A 22,200-nucleotide genomic window follows, 5' to 3' on the forward strand; every position below is an offset into this window, starting at 1 on the left:
CCCTGCTCCATGGGCCCTTCCGGGGAACGCAGAGCCCCGCCCACCGTGACAGCATCCCCGCCGGGCGGTCCGCACACCCCCAGGTCCCAGGGACCACCGTGTGCCGCTCCTCTTCTAGGAGCCTCGCCGGCCACGCTCCCTACACTGACTTCACGTGCACTCAGCCATCTCGCCTTCGAAAGACCTTCTGCTTCGTACCAAGAAAGGCCATTTCCCTTCAAATTTAGCCTTTTCCAAACTTTCTTAAAGCTAAGTCCTCTCCAGTGTTTACAGAACCTCTGTCAAAAACCACGCAGAACAAGTGTTCCGTGTGGGGCCCTGCGGGGAGTGCGCTGTGTGAGACACGCGGCAGCAAAAGGGGCGCCTTCTTTCATCCTGAGGCCCTCCCCTGGAAGCCACAAGGTGGGCAGAGCGGGATGGCAGTGGGCTGGGCAAGACCGGCCCTGAGGGGAGGGCACCCATCAGGGGTGGCAGAGGGTGATCATGGGTGAGGAGGGCGACCTCAAGTCAGGGTCACGAAAGTCAAAGACCAGCTTCCCCGATGGAGGGAAACTCAAGACAGGGCAACTGAATGGGGCAGGATTCTGAGTGGGGGGTCCTCTTAGTGTAAAGTGTTGCCATGACAACCAGCAGACCTGAGGCACCACAGCTCGAGGGTCCATGTGTGTTGTTTTGGGGGGCGGCAGGGGTGGTGACATCCCAAGGCATCATGGAAGCAGCTCACTTTCACGTGATTCAGGGAATAAAGTTCTTTGCCTGGTACGTTTCATCAATTTCATTTCTTTCATCTGAAGCCAAGGGTCACAGGGTCTGCCTGGGACCTGCCCCTCACGGCGCCTGCCCCCGTGACTCAGCACTGCTCTGGGGGAGTGAGGCCTGCTCTCGGGATGCTTCCCCCAGGGGGGTGCCCAGAGCCGCCGCCAGGTGACCCCTGACATGCTCTCCCCGTCCAGGGGTGACAGGACCATTTGTTCAATTCTGTTTTCCTCTAACTGTATCAAAATAGCAGTATAAGTAAACTTTATTGATTCACCAATTGCCCAAAACAGCATAACAAGTAAAGAAATGGAGTGAAAGTCGTTCAGTCGTGTCCGACTGTTCGCGATCCCATGAACTAAACAGTCCACAGAATTCTCCAGGCCAGAATACTGGAGTGGGTAGCCTTTCCCTTCTCCAGGGAATCTTCCCAACCCAGGGATCAAACCCAGGTCTCCACATTGCAGGCATATTCTTTACCAACTGAGCCACCAGGGAAGCCCAAGAATACTGGAATGGGTAGCCTTTCCCTTCTCCAGGGGATGTTCCTGACCCGGGAATCAAACCGGGGTCTTCTGCATTGCAGGTAGATTCTTTACCAACTGAGCTGTCATGGAAGCCCACAGCTCACTACCAGGAGGAAGCAATGAAATATGAGTAATAACTCACAGGCTGACTTTGGCCTTCCCCTGCATCTTTAGGGAGAACAGTTCACTTCCCAGGATGGGAACGACAGCGACTGTCATGGGGCTCTTCAAGCTCCACGACAATGCTCCAGCCTTACCTCCCCAGCACCTCTGGCCACTCTGTCCCCAAACACTCAGCTTCTTGCCTTGGAGTCCGTGCAGCCTGGAGAGGAGCTGCAGGACCACCCTGCCCGGGATTCGTACAGTGACCCACCCTCCTGGGAGGCACAACACTCTCAGCCACCCTTGAGCTGCCAACTCTCCGTCGGCCAAGTTCATCTGAAGAAGAAGTCATGTCCCGCTGGGTCATGGGGATTCTCCAAAGCTGGTGAAGGGGTTTCTAATCAATCTAACCTGGCCCCCACCCCAAGGCACACCACCTGCTGGTGACCTGACCCCTGGAAGAAAGGTAAGACCTCCATGTCCTCCATGCCCACTTCTTGATCTGGTGTAAAGGGATGGAAGAATTCCTTCTAGATGGCCCCATGGGGTGGCTGTCGACCTCCCTGAAGGTGGTCGTGGCCAGCGTGTCACAGGTTGGTGGAGAGCAGGCAGCTGCATCTAGAAAGCTCTTGGTGGGAGCTGGGTCTCCACTCTCGCGTGGATTTTACTGTGCACAGGGTTTGCCTGCACTGTCCTGACCTTCCACTTATCCCAGCCCCCTGCCATTCAATACACAGTCTCAACAAAGGTGGGGCTTAAAATCTTGGTTAAAAGGAAACTAAATTAGACTCGTGAAAGGTTGTAATTCTTACTTGCTGTCCGGGAGCGTTTTCCTAAACTCCTACAACCACAGCTGGCACAGACTGTTAGTTGATTTGCAGGGGCTCAGGGGAAGAGATTACCAAGGTGCTCGAGAAAAGAGCGTGAGCAAACACCTCACATGCATGGTCACATCCCCGTCGCCCTGCGGCCGGCACAGGTGGCCACCAGGGAAGACAGCCCGAGGTGCTGATGAAGGGTCAAGTTCACCCACAGGGCCCGCGAGTGCCCCTCCAGGCAGAGAGGACTCCTGTGTCTTAGTGAAAAGGGAGTGGCTTGGACAAGTTTCCTGGACACAGCATCTGAGAACCAGCAACTGTGGGCTCACAACGTAAACCTTTATATAAGACCCCAGAGTGTCTGTCTCGAGAGAGATGCTTTTAAGTTCTCAAGAGGAAAACAGTCTGTCCAGTTGGAAATAATCAGAACATGAGCAGAAAGGAAGGACACTGACTCCGATAAGTCTATAGTCAGACATCATGCTCCCTGCTCGGTCTGTCTTCATAGTAACATCCAGGAAGCTCTAGTCGGTCATTTCAGGTGGAAACCAGATTCATGCAAGAGAAGCCCCGCTCCCTGCTCCATGTAAGCCTAGGCTGTATACCAGGATTGTGGGATCTGCACTCATGGTGGCTGTTTTGGTAAAAAAATAAATAAATATCCCAAGGTCTGCTTCCTTAGAAGGAGGAAGAACCAGGTGTGGGTGAAGCTGACAGAGCCCCCCGTGGGCCTCGAGTAAGCATCTACACTCGGGGAGGCTCAGGGACACTTGTGAAGGGTCGGCCGACACCTGGACACAACTGTCTCTGGAATGGGACAGGAGACGCAGAGAGGGCATCGGACACGGCAGCAAACTCAGGGGCTTTTCACTCAAGGGTAGAAAGCAGGACCACCCAGTTAATAATTTATCTTTTATTCAAATCGTTGAATACTTTATATTACAGTAAATTTGATTGGAAAAAAAATGAGGAAAGAAATCAATTTTTAAAAATACACTCATGTTGAAATCAAATAAGCTAGCCAAACGAGAGTACAAACCCAGGAACCCTGTGGGTTGGTTGGCTTTCCAGAATATGAATACCACTGAGTCTATATACAGCTCTATAAATGCCAGAAAAGTCATTCGTTAAACACTTCAGAGAAAGGCGCCAACAGCCGGGGAAGGACGCGGTCCCCCCTCCCGTCCTGCGGACCGGGCAGCCGGTCTCGGCTGTGCCGGGGCGGGAATCCAAGTGCAAGGCTGGGGGCGAGAGCCTGGCCCACTGGCTTTCATGCAACTTCCGTGAGTCACGCACTGTGCAAATTAAGGCTTCTTATAGGTCGAATGGTCGATACACACTTTTTTTTTTTTCTTAAAAAAATAAGCACAGTAAAGGTGGTATCATGAGAACCTGAAGAGGTGAGACCTACCTACACCCCAAGTCTGGAAAAAAGTCTGACATCTCAACTCCCATTCTCTCAGACACACATGTGCGCACAGAGGCACACGCGCGCGCACGCACGCGCACACACACACACACACACACACATCAATCTTTGGGTGGGTTGTTTGACTTCACCAGCTGGCGAGAGAAATACTGATAAGTGTGCTCTGTGCACCTGGGATCGAAGACATCATGCAAAAAAAAAAAAGGCTGCAGCTGTTACTGACTCGAGAGGCAGAGAGCGGGCGGCCCCTTCCACAGCCCAGGCAACTGCGGACCCACGCGTGTGCGCACGCACACACCCGTGTGCCCTGACGCCACAGAAGCAAAAGAGAGAAGAGACAGAGTGGTGGAGTCTAACTGAGAGGATACATGGTGGACCAGTTCAAAGCGTCCGAGCGCGCCCACAGCCTCCCCCTGCTTAAAGGATGGACAGGAAAGGTTACCCCCTGCCGGCAGGAAAAAACTGTTGGTGGTTTTTTTTTTTTTTTTCTTTTTTCGCAAACCTGAGTAATTGTCAAAAGTCAATAAATAGGAGGAGAGAATTAAATGCTAAAATATAATGATCAAATACCCTACAGGGCCTAAAGCAGCAAGGGTCTTCCTCAAACGCAGCCCTCAGTCCCAAGACGCGTCTAGCCCCGGCGCCTTTAGGAAGCGCACGGCGGCCACGCTCAAGGTGAGGGCTGGGGACAAACCCGGGGCGGGCGCCGCCATCAGCGGCCGCGCCTCCTCCCCGCGCCCACGGAGAGGGGCGCCCCCCTCCTCCCCCACCACCAACACTCTTCCCTTTTTTGGACAGTTTTCGTTAAAGGCCAAGGACAGAAGCATCACGGAGTCCCGTCGGATTTGGTCGGAGCCGGTGCGGGCGAGCCTAGACGTGCAGGAGGTCCTCGTCGCTGTCGTCGTGGAAGGTGCTGATGGGCGTGGCCGCCGCCCGGGGCCGCCCCCGGCGCGCCGGCTCCCCGCGCACCAGCCCCACCCGGTCGTCGGCCCGCAGCTGGGGCGGCGCCTTCCGAGGCAGTGGCCGCAGCGGGGGGCCACCTTCGGCGCCAGGAGCCCGGCCTGGCGGGCGCACCTTCACCTCGGGCAGCGTCAGGACCTCGTCCTCGCTGTCCTGCTCGTCACCGTGCAGGGCGCTCAGCGCGTCGGCGGCTCTCACCGACTTGGCGGCCACGTGCCCGTTCTCCTGGCCCTCCTTCCCGGGCCGCGGTGCTGGCGGCTGGATCTCCTCCATCAGCCACTCGGTCTCGTTCTCGTCCGCCTCCTCCTCCTTGTTCACCTGCCGGGACACGGCAGGGACCATGGGCCCACCTGAGACCTCATCTGACCACCCCCGAAACCCCAGGAGGGAGAGGAAGGGGAAGGCTGGCAAGCGCCAGCTCCTGCTGAGATCCGACCAAGGCAGACAGGGTCAGGGTCTCAGGGACGGGCCCTCTGCTCCACAAGCCCTAAGGGGTAGAGAGACGTGCCGAAGGGGAGAGGAGCCCGGTGGACGACACCACGTGGATGCGTGCAGTTGAGGGAGACCTTCTAGAAAGCAGCTGGCAGGACAATCAAGAGCCAGGAGTGCATTTACGCCACCTGGGCTCAACTGCTAGAAACTCAACCAAAGGAAATCATCCAAATGCCAGAGGCACAAGTTTCATTGTCATGCTTTCTGTAGAAGAGCCAAAAAAGTAGAAACGATCTGAATATTAAATGCTGTAAGAAATCAGCCGCCATCACAATTAGAAAACCTTGAAGAAGAAAGGACAAAGCATGTGTTCAGGTTGAGAGCTACGAGAGGCAGTTTCCCCTTTGGTGGTTTCGAACGGCCTGCGATGACTGTTTCCTTGCGGCCACTGGCCGACATCACGACATGTGGACTGTGTGTGTGTGTGTCTGGGGGGGTCGGGGATGGGGCGGGGAGCCGCCGGAAGCCTCGGCAGGCCTTACCTTTGAGTACTTGTACGACACGTTCGCGCTCCGGCGGCAGCAGTTGGTAAGCCTGCTCATTACCATCTCCCTGCAAAGGGGGTTCCAGTTACTCCAGCCTGGAGCCACCCCGCCCTGGACCCCCCACACTGTGCCCCCCGACAGAAGGCTGTGCCCACCCAAGCACACGCTCCCTCAACCCACAACAGCAGGGCTGGGAGCCAAGTCAGAGGAAGGAAGGCTATGCAATCAGGAGAAGCCGATTCAAACCCTGTATGCAAAGACACGCCGTCTTTGCGGTGCTAACAGAGACCAGAGTGAGTTACCCCGCATCTCTGCACGTGCTCTTCCGCACGCGGATGGAACAAGCCCACACCTCCTCACCACCCCAGGGCTGTGCTGAGATTACGGGGCTGAGTGGCAAACCCAGGGCCAGCTCACACCCAGACCTCCTGCTCCACTCCAGCATCTGGCTGATGGCCTCTGGGGCCGGGGTGGTGGTGGTCAGCACTTCCTGACCCTCTCATTTGCCTCTGGATCGGTGGGCAGGTGAGGGGGGAGACAGGAAGCCCCAGAGCCGGCCCATCCCTGCCCTTGGGACACGGCTGACCACATGCAGAGCCCTGGGCCTCGTTCACGGGTGACGTGAAACCTGCTAGACAGTCACGCTGGCCTGCCCGTGAGTGACAAGACCTTTCACCCCTAAAAGGGAGACTACGGATGGGGGTGAGGTCACAGCCGGCACCTCATAAATGCTCTCCTCTTAAGGGAAGGGGTCAGTCGATCAGAAGGCGGTCAGCTCATGTGGGGACACGTGCAGCGAGCCATGTCCTGGGAACAGGCTGGGCTCGGGCTGAGGCCCACGGGGCATCTGGCCACATGACCTGACAGCTCAGACGCACGGACAGTCATCACAGGAAGCTCTACACAACACAGTGTCCAGAGTCTTAAGAGCTCTAGCTGCTGCTGCTCAAGAAGAGGAAGCCAGGGCTTGACTCTGGGCCTCTGGCCTGGCCCCCCGCCCGGACCCGCCCCTCTCCTTACCGGCGCTCCTTCTTGTACAGCAGCAGGGTGAGCAGGCAGGCGGTGAGCGCCACCAGCAGCAGGCTGAGCACTGCCCCGACCGCCTGGCTGCGCTCTGAGAGCCCTTTGTGCTCCTGGGCGTCATCCCCCGCGATCTCCTCGTCGAAGCCCGCCCTACAGGGAGACCACAGAGCTCAGCCCCCTGCCCGAGAAGGCCCGGGCCCTGACTACACACCCACACCCAGGAAGACACGAGCCACCAGCCGGGAGAACCCCCGTGGGAAAACCCCTCTGATGCCGAGACTGAGGTGGAGGGTTGGGAAAGGCCAAAAGACACTGCCTCCGCCACACGAGCTTCCATCACTAAGGGGATGAGGAGAGCTGCTTTGGAGAACATGCCTTGCCCCCCTGCAGCCTTGCTGACCCTGCTGCGTGGCCCCAAGGGCACAGAGGTGCTTCTGGAGCAGAGACTCAGGGAGACACACCAGCTGCCCTGGTCTTCCAGGACCACGACTCTCTGCTCTGGGAAGACACGGGGTCACAACCCAAGTAACAACTTCTCCCTCGCAACAACTCATCTCTGGAGCCAGCCTTGGCACTCTGGGGCTGGGGGACACTGTGGGCCAGCACCCCACTTACCCCAGCGGGCACACGGCAGAGGTGTGCCAGGAGAAGAGGTACTGGCAGTCGGCGGTCTCATGGCTGAACTCGGGGATCCCGTCCTTCACCAGGGGGTCACAGTGGAAGAAGATGGTGGAGGACACAGACTTTGTCTTGTCTTTTCCACACTTGGAGGACGAGGTGAACACCACATCCAGGTCGCCATCTGTCAAAAAGGCAGACGCACACACAGGCACAGCAGCATGAACACGGGTGCTTCAACAGCGGGCTGAGTTTACCTCTCCATCATCTGCGAAAGGTCTGCAGAGACTTAGAATCAGACGAAAGGGTCCTTCGTCTCATGTCCTGGAGGAGCTCTTCACAGACTGCTCACACACAATATGGAGCCCCTGCCCTAAGTCAGGAAGCGGGAGAGACTTGAACCTTACCCTAAGACAGGTCTGGCCTTTGTCCTCAGCAAACAACATGATGTGGAGTGGGGGCTGCCCACATGTCTCAGTCCGCCTGGACACCGGGGTGGACCATGTAGGCAACCAATCAACCAGCAAATCAGCCAACCAACCAGCCCACTAACCAACCAGTCAACCAACCACTAATCAACCAACCAGTAACTAGGCAACCAGCCAACCAACCCACTAACTGAACAACCAACCAACTAACCAACCAGCCAGTCAACAAACCAACCAACCAGTCAGCAAACCAACTAAAAAACTGACTAATCAGTCAAGCATACACAATGAAGTATCAATAAACCCTGGACACGGAGGCGCACGTGGGCCTCCCTGGTCGGCTCCTGAGCTTCCGTGCGTGTTGTCACACGTTCACACTGTCACACATTTGTCCGCTGACACCTCCTGACTCCACAGGGAGAAGACGCCACAAGCATCTGGCTCCCTCCTGGACTTCACCCTGCGGTGCTTCTCCCACTGGCTGGTTTTAATTTACACCCTTTCACTGTAGTAACCTGTAAGCATGACTAAGATAGCTTTTCGTGGTGTCTTTCTAATGAGCTATCACACCCAAGGAGCGCCCCCCGAATGTGCAGCTGGTGTGAGACGTGAGGGGTCCCTGTGTGGACCCGGCCTCGTGAGGACAGCTTGGCGGCCAGTGCGCAGTTGCCCCCGCTAGAGGGCCAGGGTGTGCGGTGTGTGCGGTGGAGTGAGTGGAGGCCAGCCCCGAGGCCAGCCATGTGGGCTGGGCTCAGGGGGTCCCCGGGGTCCTCACTTGTACGTACCCGGCTGAGCCGTGACCCGAGAGGGCTGCCCCACAGCCTGGACTGTGAACTCAAACCCATGAGGTTGGTGAGGAGCCAAGGTGGCAACACCGAACCTCAGCCAGAAATAGGCCTGGAGGCCTCCCGCCCTCACTCTCTGGAATGAACGCAGATGTGTGGCAGGGTGGGGTTAAACTGCACTTCTTCCTGGTACGTAGACGAAGGTCTTAAAACCAAACCTATTTCCTACTGGTGGTGAGTGAATGGAGTGAAAAGGTAAGAAAGGGATTTAACTAACCAAGAATAAATAAATGCGCGCACACACACACACACACACACACACACACGCTCTCTAAGCCTGGGGACTGCAGGAGGCCAACTAGACTAGACATAGGCCTTACAGACATAAGGTTCTCAGCCTGGTAACTGGGCCCCTGACCAGGGCTGCGGCGTGGAGCTGGACCACTGCTGCAGACCCACCAGCGGCAGTGCCCCTGGGTGAGAGAAGGGAGCCCCGAGCTGGGTGTGGCAGTGGGGAAGTGGGTGGGGGTGGGCAGGCCGAGGTGTGCCAGCAGGAAGGCCCGAGGAGAAGTGGCAGGGTGCCTGCAGGTGCTCTTGATGGGGAGGTGTGGACGCGAGCCAGGCTGACCTGGCAGGACTCTGCCCAGCTCCAGTGGGCACTGCCAAGCACAGGGACTGCCTTATTTACCTACCACCTGCGCACGGAAACTTCTCCGAGACTCCACCTACTCAGGGAGCAGCTACCCACCCCACCTCCTCTCGGGGAGGTCAAAAGTCAGCTGGTTTTGTAAACACATTTAACTGTTTTAAAAAAAGCAAGTTCATTTACCTAGTTCAAAAATCAAAGCATGAAATGGTTTACAGAGGAAGACTAGTTGTTGAAAATAAAAACACAAGAGCTGCCTCCTGGAAATATTCTTTCCAGGTCAAGAAGGAATTAGGAAAGACATGGGTGAGGGGGTGAGGAGGTACAAACGTCAATGGCACAAGAAAGAAGCCTACATGTGAAGTGCAAAGTGTGGGAACACAGCCAATAACTATGTCACTTCTTTGCATGGTGACAGATGACAACCAGACCGAGCATGGCGATGGTTTTTGAAATGTACGGAAATGTTGAAAACGCTATGTCGTGCAACTGGAACTAACACAGCATGGCAGGTCAATTATGTTTCAGAAACAAACCAACAAACTCACAGAAAAAGAGATAAGATTTGTGGTTACCAGGGGTGTAATACTCAGATGCCACACGCCACGTGCTAAATATAACGAACCCTGCTGTATGTCAAAAGAATAAATCCTAAGAGTTCTCACTACAAGAAAAAATAATTTTTTTTCTACTTCTTTAATTTTGTATCTACAGGACATGATGGACAGTCACTAAGTTTACTGTGATAATCATTTCATGATGTATATAACTCAGATCATTATTCTGTACACCTTAAACTTATACAGTGTTAGTCGTTCAGTCGTGTCCGACTCTTGTGAGACCCCATGGACTACAGCCCCCCAGGCTCCTCTGTCCATGGAATTCTCTAGGCAAGAATACTGGAGTAAGTTGCCATTTCCTTCTCCAGGGGATCTTCCCAACCCAGGGAGCGAACCCAGGTCTCCTGCATTACAGGCAGATTCTTAACCATCTGAGTTATGGCTCTATGTCAATTTTATCTCAACAAAAAGGAAGTAAAGAAAGAAACACAGGACAAAGTTGCATCCATGTAGCAGAAGGCCTTCCTCCACACCGACTGCCAACACTTGGGCCAGGTCGCTCTCTTTTCAGCCTTTTGACAAATACAAAATCTCTTACCTTCCCCTAGTAACATCTGAAGTTTCAAAATAAAGAAGCATTGTGATGAAAACCAAACCAACCAAAAGTAATTCTGGCTGTGGTCCTCCACGCCCACCTCACCACCTCTGGTTTAGACCAGGCTTTGCACATCTGTTTAGGATGTAAGTCTTCCCGACAGTGAACCGCTGGGACCCTGACATGTGCTGCTCAGTCCACAAGACACAGGATTGGACCTGGGGCTTTCAGGTTAAAACCAATCTGATGTTTTAACCGAAGGGAGTGTGTGCTCATGAAAAGGTTAATGTGCCTCCGAGGAAGCGAAATGTGGCACGCGGGTGGAGAGAATTACCTTGAACGTAGTATCTGGTTTGGTTGGAGGTTCCGACTTTGCGACTGAAGTGCTGGTCATTGGCCTTCCTCTGACAGATGCTGGCCCCAGAGCAGGCGGGGTTGCTGGAGCCCGTGATGGACGACAGCTGGATCTCGTAGATGTACTTGTCCCCGTTGGTCCTCATGTCCCCAGAGGCACTGAATCGTCTGAGGAGAAAGAAAAGGGCTCGGGGACAGCCCTGGATCCCGGGACCCACCTAGTGACGCTACTAAGAAATTTAAAGAAAAGAAACTAGTAAAGCCAGAAGGTTCCTCATCAAAAATCGGTGCAGAAGGTTCCAGCTCCGACCCCTGGGCTTATCACAAATGGTAAGAGGAGGAGCGACAGTATTTTCACACTCAAGAGACCTCACCATCTTTGGGGTTCGACTCGGACAGCTAAGCAATGCCTGCCCTCTGTTTGAGCCAGACGTGACGATGGTAACTGGAAACGGTAACTAAAACACGCAAACACACGGACCTCTTCATCTTGCAGCCTTCAGCCGGGCAGAGACGGGAGGATTACGGGGCGGCGCTCCCACAAAACGGCCCCACTTACTTGAAGTAAATATCCCCAAGGCTGAAGCTCCGGCCATTGGCGGGGTTGGTGATGGTCCCATTCACCATCTGCACCTCCTGAGGCTTCACGGCACAGGCCGCGCGTGAGTCCCAGCTGAAGTGGTAGGTGCAGCTGTCGACGTCGAACCTGCACGGGCACACGGACCGCGGTCACGGCCACCCTTCCGCCCGCCTGCCAGGGCCCCGGGAGCCCCCCACCGCCCAGCTGCCCTTCCGCCCCGGGAGCCCCCCACCGCCCGCCTGCCAGGGCCCCGGGAGCCCCCCACCGCCCAGCTGCCCTTCTGCCCCAGGAGCCCCCCACCGCCCGCCTGCCAGGGCCCCGGGAGCCCCCCACCGCCCGCCTGCCAGGGCCCCGGGAGCCCCCCACCGCCCAGCTGCCAGGGCCCCGGGAGCCCCCCACCGCCCAGCTGCCAGGGCCCCGGGAGCCCCCCACCGCCCGCCTGCCAGGGCCCCGGGAGCCCCCCACCGCCCGCCTGCCAGGGCCCCGGGAGCCCCCCACCGCCCAGCTGCCCTTCCGCCCCGGGAGCCCCCCACCGCCCGCCTGCCAGGGCCCCGGGAGCCCCCCACCGCCCAGCTGCCAGGGCCCCGGGAGCCCCCCACCGCCCAGCTGCCCTTCCGCCCCAGGAGCCCCCCACCACCCAGCCCTTCCCGCCCCCAGCCAGGGACCAGCCGCTCCAGGCTGGGGGGGCCACTCCAGGCTGGGGGGGGCGACTTCATCTCCCTTCCCCAACACCATCCAGCTCAACCACCATGTGAAAAAAAAAGCAGGCAAGCACTTCAACATGTAATTTTTTTACATTTAGACACTGGGCAACATCTAACAGCTGGGAAGATCTGCTCCCATATTTTTGAAAGCCTGCTTTACAAGCATAGATTTCGACCCTTTGACAGTTCCTGAGTCTCCCCTTTCCCAAGCCCCGCTTCTATAAGGAAATCGGGCCTGTTCAACAAGCACAGCTCACATGCGCCCTCTGCTGGCCAAACGCCCTCCCAGCACCAGAGGCGGAAATTGCCAGCAAAATAAAAGGGCATTCCAGGTGGTGCCGCCCCACCTGCCGGGAGTCCCAGACCAGCCGCCGGAACAGCTGGCCATGGGCCGCACGGATCAGTGAAGCCTTAGTTACACCACGACCTTGAAGACGGAGCCCGGTGAAATCCCACTTTATGCAACTGCTTTATCAGTCTCGTGCATGGGTTCCAGCCTCCATCCAGGACTCCTCCCTTGCAGAGTTGCCCTGGCCCCACCAGGCTAGGGGTCTCAGGGGCCGGTCCCCCCCATCGCTACTGTGACGACCTCAGTATCCTCTCTGAGACACACACACTAAGCCGCCAAGCAGAAACCGCAGGGAGGAGCTCTGACGGGGGGGCCCAGCCCGCCAAGCGCCCAGCTACCCCCTGGGGTGGGGTACCCCGCACCCTCACCTCGTGAACGAAGGCCGCCCCACTGTCTTGGCACAGGTCAGCTCGATGACAGCAGACGCTGTCTTATTGTCCCCACAGTAGTGGCCTTTAGAGTAAGTTACCATGACTCTGTCATCTGAAACACAGACCATTGAACTGACGTTATCTCTAGGGCATCCTAGGAGCCTCAAGGTCAGAAGTGGCTCTGGAGACTCATCTCCCTGGCGGTCAGCACTGCCCAGCCTGGTGACTCGCACCCAGCCCACGTCACTACCCGCATGGCCAGAGGAGACCGGGGGTCACAACTCAGCCCCTACCTGTGAGCACTCTCCTGTATGATAGGGAGACCCCAGGGTGTGCGGCTCAGGGCTGAGCAAGGAGCCCCCCGCACGGCATGCATGCAGGGCTGGACCGCAGGTCACGGCGGCAGCCTGAGGTCCCCAGCTCCCTGCAACCTCTGTGCCAGCCCGGCGCTTCCCCCACGTGCCCCACGAGCCACCTGGGACCAAGAGCGCAGGGGCGAGACCTCCACCCCACAGAGAGACGGCCCACACAGAACCGCTCTGGTCTGCTCGGTCTCCTGGCTCCACATGGGGCTCTTCCTGCTTCTGAAGAGGGTATGGTTGAGGAACCAGCAGAGCCCTAGTACGCAGGGGCCAAGGGAAGCAGGGACTCGCTTTCGGCGGCCTGGCTCCCAGGGGCCAGAGGTTCTGAGAGCTGCCCTGGGGATGCCCGAGCCCAGCCGCACTCAGCGGACGGATGATGGCTCCAGGGGCCGGGACACAGCGGGCTCAGGCCCGGCTCTCGGCGGTCCTCGGGCCTGGCACTCACACCCAACCCACATCCTTAGAGGCAGTGGGCCCAGAATGGGCAGTACCAGCTGCCAGGGGTCCTCCAGGCACGGCCGAGGCACAGGGGCCACTCAAGGGGAGCTGAGGGGTGAGACCCAGGCTCCCGGCCCCAGTCGTGGTCAAAGCTACTCTGGGTGAATTTGTTATAAATAATTGGGCTTCTCTGGAAAATTCTGGAAGTTTCACAGCTTCGAAGAGAAATGCTTAAACTCCTAGAACATGGAAACAAGAGGTGGAGGTCTTGCTGAAGTGCTTCCCCGCCCCACAGACGAGATGGGCAGCACTCTTGACCTTCCAGGCCTCAGGCACTCAACCTGAGAAGTGGACTAAGACGTTGACCTGCAGAACCGCTGAAGGTTACACGTGTGCACACACATGTATGAAGCACAGTTCTTGAGGACTGTTGGTTCCTGTGATAAGAGTCCAACTCTTCACCCCATAAGGTGATGTACCCTAAGTGAACATGGGGTCACGGTGACGGGCCTTAGATGGTTATCCTGTTGGGGCCAGAGAGGCAAGATCCCACCTGGCGTGTCAGAGATGCTTTTCAGGAGGCTTCAACCTCCTAGTCTTTGCCCTCGGCTGTGGGAAGACCCGGGTCAGACGTCCACACGATGACGAGGCACAGGAAGAGAACCACCCTCAGCTCCCGGTGACCTTCACGGCAGCAACAACCGAGGTCTCCAAGGTCATGGGCTGGGAGGTCTGGACACTTCTGCTGGGGCCTGGGCGGGGGGTGACTTCACCCCCACCTCCAACCTGCAGAGTCGGGGGTTACTCTCCAGGGTGACAGTTGTCCTCCAGAATTTCCTTTCTCCATTTCAACAGCTCGAGTGGACTAAGTCTCCCTGTGCTTTCATCAGGACAGCTTGGGGAACCCCAGCCCCTCCCCGCAGCTGAATAGGCACAGTGACGGTTTTCCTTCTTGTCCCTTCCACCAGCCCTGACTGTCCCTAAACGAAGAAAGCCCAACTTTCTCCCTTCGCATGAAGAGTCTTTCACTCAACAACCAACTGCAAGAGAAATTTTCCATCAGAACTATTAACAAAGAGCTTCATTTTCCGATGTCAAATTATTACCACATCTACGAGGATGTATCTGGATGGTCCTGACCAGGTTTTCGTGTTTGTCGTCTGGCTTCTCCCGAATAAACCCGTGCACGTGTACGGGGAGACTCAGGCACTCGGTCCACAGCTGGAGCAGCGACGCAGAGGCACCCTGGACATCCCAAGACCACCCAGCCCTCTAGACATAGACCGGGACCTGCCGTCTCAGAAAACACGAGGCGGTGTTTATCTAACGCTTCAGGAGGCGCCAGGCTGCCTGAAACACGGTTACTGAGAATAACACTCCTGCAGGTTCCGACGGAAGCCAGCGCTGACCCTCCAGTCCCAGGACGACACCCTCACCTTCCCAACTCAGACGCGACACATGTGACCACAGGGCCTTACCTACAACATCCAGCTTCTGTGTGTGAACGAGCCCGAGGACCTGCACCTCGCCAGAGGCGCTCTTTTTGCACACGCTGGCTCTCTCAGAGCAGTCCTGGGGTCCCTTGTATATTTTCTGACACAGGTTGATGTAGTACCTGCAGAACAACATGCAGGAGGCGGGCAAGGTCGGGGTCTGTCCCGACACGCTTGGGGGCAGCTCTTCCCACCCTTTCAGAAGAGGCTACCGTCCGAGCATCTCCCAGCACCTCTGGACACGGCCCTGACCCAGGTCTCTGAGTAAACAAAGGCCAGAGAGTGGGTGGACACTGAAAATGCGCGCGTGCCCACCGGGCACACGGGGCGAGTCCCGAGAGTCAGGCGGCTAACAGACTCAGGCGGCTTAGAGTCAGGATAGGCAGTGGCTGAAACCCTGGCAAGGCGTCCCCCGTCTTCAGGTTCCCGAGGCTTCCGGGTCCATGCTCCCCACTGCTCTAAGCATGGAGTGGTCGGGCCAGCACGGCCAAGGTACTAGGGGCAGCAAAGTGGGGCAAGTTAACACCCCCATCAACCCAACAGAGATGGGTGGTTTAGTCAAAGTCGTGTCCGACTGTTGCGACCCCATGGACTGTAGCCCGCCAGGCTCCTCCATCCTTGGGATTCTCCAGGCAAGGATACTGGAGTGGACTTGCCATCTCCTTCTCCAGGGGATCTTCCTGACCCAGGGATGGAGCCTGGGTCACCCACACTGCAGGCAGATTCTTTACCAACTGAGCCACCAGGGAAGCCCAACACGGACAGCGTCCCAGACAAGAAGCAAACCGCGCCTGATTCCATCAGGCCCGCAGCTGCTCACCAGCTGCTTTGGGATCTCAAGGCTGGCTTTAGCTGCCTGTGCTTCCAAACCACCCCGGAATGCACCAGGCCTGCCCGAGCAGAGGCCTGAGGCCATCCCACCTTCAGAATCAGAGCTTGAAGCACCGCACACTCGCCCCGTCGGGACGCCGGGCCTGCGACGGACGCGGCCGGAGGGCTGGTAGGGGGAGGTACTCACGAGGCTCCGTTGTGGACAAAGGACCAGGAGCCGGTGAGGGATGAGAGCAGCCGCAGGTCGTAGGTCCGGTGCTTCTGGACGAACTTGCACTCCATCTTCTTCGGGGGGCAGACCACCTTCGTCTTCCACTCAAAGGTCACCTCACACCCGCGCACCTCGCTGAAGACCTGGGGCCGCCCCACATCGGCATCCTCGTCGCACTTGAAGATGATGGCGGACGTCCGGTGGCTGGTGGCTGGGGCGGCACGCGAGGCGAGCGTTAGGCCCCCCGCCCGGCTGGGGTGCCCGCCTCTGCGGCACTGGCACTGAGGGCTGCTGTCCATCCCCGGCCGCCCCCCACTTCCTGCCCGGCCGCCCCCCACTTCCTGTTGTGCTTCATTCCCGTTTCCACCCTCAAATTAGGACCAAGTTCCCCTTCCGCACTTAACCACCCCACAGCAACAGTACAATTCCTTTCAAGCAGGTATTTCTTGATTGAAGTATGAATGATAATCATAATAAGAATCCTGTGATAAGCTAAAAACATGTCATCTAACCTACCAGGAAAAAGATGCTTTCGTAATAAGCCTCCAAAGAAGGCCACAGTAGTGCCTTGTAGACTTAATGTTTCTAATTCCTTGTGTGTGTGTGTGTGTGTGTGTGTGTGCATGTTAGTTGCTCAGCTGTGTCCAGCTCTTTGTGACCCCACGGACTGTAACCCGCCAGGCTCCTCTGTCCATGGGATTCTCCAGGCAAGAATACTGGAGTGGGTTGCTGCTCCCTTCTCCAGGGGCTCTTTCCGAGCCAGGGATTGAACCCAGGTCTCCTACATTGCAGGCAGCTTCTTTCCTGTCTGAGCCAACAGGGAAGCCCTAATTCCTTAACATGTATCATTCTGTTCCACGGCCACTTACAAGAACTAAACAACTTGTCGAGCAGTTGTCCCGTCACTTTCCTTGAGAACTCGCATCTGTCTGTGCCCCGCGTGTTACTAGGACTCTCGTGGGTCCATTCTCTCCACGGCAGCAAGGAGACCCCCCACACCCCACCCCCGCCCCGCACACCCCACTGTAGAGCCGACGGTTGCAGACAAAGCCCTGCAGACCTGATGACCCCTCACCACCCTGCAGACCTGGGACAGCAGCAATTCTAACGAGTGTGGACGTGAGCCACTGGTGCTGAAAAAACTGGCATGCGGACACGAGCCCTTGGAGCTGGCGAGGGGGAGAGCTGACTGCCCCACACCTATGTGTCACCCCACAGAGCAATTAAGGATGACTTTTCTTTATGGAAAATAGCCCCGACGAGGAAACACCATATGCCACAGAAGCGCTGCCACTAACGTGGACAGTACAGGAAGATCTGAGCATGAAGCCAGGCCGCCAGCGGGTGCAGGGCTACCGCGCCGGCCAGCGGGGGCCCCGGCGTGTCCACTTACAGTGCCTGCAGAAGCCCCACTCGTGGTCTCTGTCATAGTTGGCTGTGGTCGCGCACCAGAGCCTGGCCCTGCTCTCCACGACACACTCCTCGTAGCTCTTCCCATTGAAGACGAAGGGGAACACACACGGGTCACCGTCCTCAGTTTCTGGGAAGGCGAAATCGCAGGGACCCCAATTATCCACACCGCGTCAGCTGCGCCCGGCCAGGGGCAGTCACCTCGAACGAGGATTCCCCGAGGGAAGTCCCCCTAAACTGACTGACGGTTCGTGGGCCTGAGCACTCACACCCAGGGCTGGTAGGATGGGCCGTTCCGTGCGCTGGGGCTCACGGCATCTGGAGCGTCATTCCTGAGTTCCCTCCTGCTGCCGTGTCTAATTCCTTGTCTACTGGGAACAGACACTCCGCCTGCCCGTAAAGACTTACCCGGAGGGCAAGTGTCTCCGTTGGCGTAACTCAGAATGACGGCTTCGTCCTGATGCCTGTAGTCCAGCTTCATGGACGCCAGCCGCCCAAAAGACGCCCCCTTGCTCCTGGACAGCAGGCAGACAGCGCCGTCCTTGCAGCCTCCTTCGTCCAGGCCTGCGGCCGCAGTGCACACACCCACGCTGTAGGTGTGCGGGCCTCGGGTCACCTGCGGAGACACCGCCCGGAGCTGTGACTGGGTCTCCAGGGGGGGCAAGGCCAGTGCTGGGGGTGGCGGGGGGCACGAGCAGGAAGGTGGAGCTCTGTCCTCGGGCCATGCACGTGCCTGAGAGCTCACCTTCCTTGTCCCCCCCTGCAGAGTGCGATGCCCTGGCCACTCCCGGGCACGTCCCTCCTCACCAAGGCCGTGCCTCCTGGTGCAGAACTGCAGACCACGCTCCCAACGGGCCTCCGGCTGCCTGCCCCCTACCCTAAGCCATGTCTCCTGCCAGTAACCCCGGAGTGCTGAAGACTCGGGACTGAGCACAGAGCAGCCACGACCTAATTGAACACGGTTCTTCTCCCTGGCCGCCCCACCTCTGCAGGCTCTAAGCTGCTGCACACCCGTCCTGGGGGCCTGCACCCAGGCAAGGTCTCTTGTTCTGGGAGCCAGAGGGCTGGCACCTGGGCGTACGACTCAGAGCTCACCGCTCCCCGGCTGCCACACGCCAGGAGGCGCTGGGATCTTGTGGGCTTGGTCCACAGCCGTGTGACTCAGTAAGATCTACATCTCAGGGATGGCTTGGTCCACAGCCGTGTGACTCTGTAACATCTATGTCACAGGAATGTGGGCCCCAGCCCCTGAAGCACAGCCTCCCGACATTCAGGCTGGGGAGAGACCAGCCCCTGACACCCAAATGTGTCCCAGGTCGGGGCTGAGGGGTGGTCTCTGGGCGGCAGGCAGAGGCAGAGCCACATGGGCTCTGCCGGTCCCGCCCCCTCAGGCATGTGGTCATTCACACGGCCCTGAGCGGCCTCCTGCTCTCCATCTGCGACCCTCCTCACTGAATGAATGAATCCTCGCCAAGCCCACGAGAAAGACTCACTCTGAACCGTGGGGCACAGCTAGGGTACGAGCCGTGACCGGCTGGCACACCATCCAGCGCCCCTGGCAGGCCGAGCCCGCACCGGGGACAGAGTGAGGACCACCCCCATCTGTCCCCCAGACCCCCACAGTGCATGAAGGACCACAGGTTCTCTAGCGCTCACGGAGGCCACATTATAACACACAGAGGAGCCTGAGAGCAACACCAGGCGGCAGGGGCCCCGAGGTCACGGGCTCCGGGGCACGGCATTACCTTGAAAGTGCTCTTGGAGAGGCTGGACAGGTTGAAGCTGTAGTACAGCTGCTCGTCCGTGAGGGAGCAGCCCTCCGTCCTCACTTCGTCAGGACAGACCAGAGGAGTCTCCCACTCGAACACGAAGTCACAGACACTGGTCCTCAGCAGTTTTGGTGTTCCCTGTTTGGGAGGGGGGCCAGGTGTGAAATCCACGTGGATTAACAAGTACAGTAACCTCCCCGCTCCCCCCGCAGGGCTGGGGACCCTGCCCCAGGCGCTGTGGGCTTAGAGATGCTCCCAGACCAGCAGGGGTCCCGGGTGACCCACGGTGGGCTCTCTCCAAGAGCAGGGAGCCACCATCCTCGCCAGGGGCAAGCAAGCAGCAGCCCTACCAGGCAGGCTTGCCTGCACCCAACTCCCCTCCGCCCCCAGCCCGTGTCCCTGCACTTAGCATGCCAACACTCCAGACCACCAGCTCAGAGAGAAGGGTGGGGGTGGGTCTTTAAACTTTGCGACAGGAAAGCCTGAGACACCGAAGAGTCTCCGGCGGCACCGGAGGGAGCAAGTGTTTCCTGTACATTTGAGGGGCTGTCCCCACCCACGTCTCTGGAGACTGAGGGGATGTTTATACTGAGGGCGAGACACGATCCAGCCGGACATTCCACAGGCCAAGTATCTAAATAAATATCCATCAACGTCCTCACTGCCCCCCCTCCCTCTTCAGGGGCAGCCATAAAAACAGATGAAGAATTTCATTAATTGTTGCTGAGAATGCGTTTTTCTATTAATGTACACGGAGGAAGTATTTCCACTGAAGATAAAAAAATGCAGGGGAAGGAGAGTTCATTAAATGCCTCTCTGAACTGGACTATACATGCAGCGTGAGATGCCCTGCTTCTGAGCCCCGCCGAACACTCATCGCTCTCAGCACTCCACCGCTCTGAGACCTAGCGCGAGTCTGGGGGGCACCTGTGGACATGCGTCCAGACCCCCACCCCAGACACGCGGACGCACGTGCAGAGACAAGAGGGGCTAGCGGATCATGGCTGCCCACACCTCGGTCATTCGGGACTCCCCTCCCGCCCGGCAACGTGTGAACGGAGGCGACGTGTCGGTCCGGGAGCTGTGAGGCTTCCACGCAGACACCCAGGATGGCAGCCCTTCCTGGGAAGGCGGCCGTGAGCCACTTCCTGCCACCTCCACTCACCCACGTCGCCCATTCCCATCAAAGGACTTGTAAGGTTTCCAGAGTTTAGGAATTTCAGAAGCACAAGTATGGGGGAAGGGAGTTTCCGACAGACACGTATGCAATGCTATATTTAAAATGGATAACCAAAAAAAGACCTGCTATATAGCACAGAAAACTCTGCTCAATGTTAAGTGGCAGCCTGGATGGGAAAGGAGCTTGGGAGGAGAATGGATGCAGGTATGTGTCTGGCTGAGTCCCTTCGCTGTTCACCCGAAACTATCACAACACTGTTCGTGGCTATGCCGTTGAGCTGTTCGGTCACTAAGTCGTGGCCGACTCTTTGCGACTCGATGGATCGCAGTGTGTCAGCCCTCCCTGTCCCTCACTGTCTCCCGGAGTTGGCCCAAATTCATGCTCATTGAGTCTGTGATGCCACCCAACCATCTCATCCTCATTCCTTAAACGACTATACTCTAATACAAAATAAACAGGCAGCACAGGGGGCTGAGACCCAGGCCGCCAGCACAGAGCTCTCCGGAGGAGCAGCAGTGGGGACCCTGCTTCTGCAGGGCCACGCGACGTCAGGCAGCCCTCCCAGATCATCACAAAACGGGGGCCGCAAACCACTGGTTTATCTCCTGTTCCCAGAGGGAGGACGAGAGAAAACTTACACAAAACTCCTTACAACAAAACAGCGCTCTTTTTTAAAGGAAGCTGTTTTTTAACTGCACATAAAAGGAAAATCAATGGCCTTCTTAAAAGTAGACGGTACACTATCATAGCTACTGATACTTCTATCCCAAAGGTCTTCTTTCATTTGCTAATTTGTGAAATATGAATTACATCCTGAATGATTACAGCTGCCAAAATGTCTGACTTCCCAACAAGAATAAAATCAGTAATGTTAAAATTTAAAAAGAGAAAACCAAAGTTGACATTTTAGTGTGATGGTAGGCAGGGAGCTCAGACAGTAAAGAATCTGCCTGCAATGCAGGAAACTCGGGTTCAATCCCTGGGTCAAGAAGATCCCCTGGAGAAAAGAACGGCAACCCACTCCAGTATTCTTGTCTGAAGAATCCCACGGACACAGGAGCCTGGCGGGCTACAGTTCATGGGGTCGCAGAGTCAGACACGACTGGATGACTAACACTTTCTTTCACTTCCAGGCAAAGGTGAAGGCTACTTCTTTGCTCGAGCATTTATCACAACAAACCTCCTTGTGCCAAATCTGCCCTGGTGACTCCGGGAGGGCCCACTTATTGCTAAACTTAGGGCCTGCGGTGATTCCACACACCACTGACAGCAGAGGGCACGAGGCAGGCGCTGTGGACACGGGCAGCCTTCGTCCAAGGCAGGCTCCGAGGGCCTCCGGCTCTGGCTGGCCGGCCTGCACACCGGCGCCTCGTACACCGGCACCCACTTACCATGCTCACGCCCCGCTTACAGTGGAACGTGATCAGTGAGGTGTAGTTGAAGTGCCGGTCCGCCAAGCAAGGAGTGCTGCTTTCAAAGTTCAAGTAGACTTCGTTGGCTATGGGATTGAGGATCGGAGGTCCTGCCACTCGGCCAATATCCTGAACAGAGAAAGCAGACGACGTTTCGGGAAGGTAATCGTTCCCCAGGTTAGAGGAGTAAGGGCTGACGGAGAAGTTACAAAAATTGCACATCCTCAGTTTTGAGGACAAGTAGCACCTAAAGAAACTGTGTTACCAGTGGCTCATGTGAAAAGTCCTGACAGCGAGGCACAAAAAAGAAACCTCACTTTGCCAGTGGGCATCGGCTACATGAGCAACAGCGGCTGTGCATCTGCTCAGGGTGGGGCTTCCCTGGGGGCTCAGACGGTAAAGAACCCCCCTGCAGTGCAGGAGACCCAGGTTCCATCCCTGGGTGGGGAAGATCCCCTGGAGGGCATGGCAGCCCACTCTACTGTTCTTGCCTCGAGAATCCCACGGACAGA

General features: G+C 57.2%; 1 protein-coding gene across 1 annotated transcript in view; it reads right to left on the reverse strand.

Annotated features, from left to right (window-relative positions):
• Nucleotides 1-3,101: 3,101 nt before the first annotated feature.
• IGF2R (insulin like growth factor 2 receptor) overlaps nt 3,102-22,200 on the reverse strand; it is a 102,946-nt gene continuing 83,847 nt past the window's right edge. The window contains exons 36-48 of the mRNA XM_025294314.3: nt 21,668-21,817; nt 19,073-19,234; nt 17,736-17,943; nt 17,311-17,457; nt 15,894-16,128; nt 14,861-14,997; nt 12,580-12,694; nt 11,138-11,284; nt 10,559-10,746; nt 7,208-7,394; nt 6,590-6,742; nt 5,567-5,636; nt 3,102-4,910 (exon numbers count right to left, since the gene is read on the reverse strand). Of these exons, the coding sequence (XP_025150099.3) occupies nt 4,503-4,910; nt 5,567-5,636; nt 6,590-6,742; nt 7,208-7,394; nt 10,559-10,746; nt 11,138-11,284; nt 12,580-12,694; nt 14,861-14,997; nt 15,894-16,128; nt 17,311-17,457; nt 17,736-17,943; nt 19,073-19,234; nt 21,668-21,817 (2,307 nt within the window). The 3' untranslated portion in view covers nt 3,102-4,502. The remainder of the gene's footprint in view (nt 4,911-5,566; nt 5,637-6,589; nt 6,743-7,207; nt 7,395-10,558; nt 10,747-11,137; nt 11,285-12,579; nt 12,695-14,860; nt 14,998-15,893; nt 16,129-17,310; nt 17,458-17,735; nt 17,944-19,072; nt 19,235-21,667; nt 21,818-22,200) is intronic.

This window comes from Bubalus bubalis, chromosome 10 (assembly GCF_019923935.1).
Source record: "Bubalus bubalis isolate 160015118507 breed Murrah chromosome 10, NDDB_SH_1, whole genome shotgun sequence".
Taxonomy (NCBI): Eukaryota; Metazoa; Chordata; class Mammalia; order Artiodactyla; family Bovidae; genus Bubalus; species Bubalus bubalis.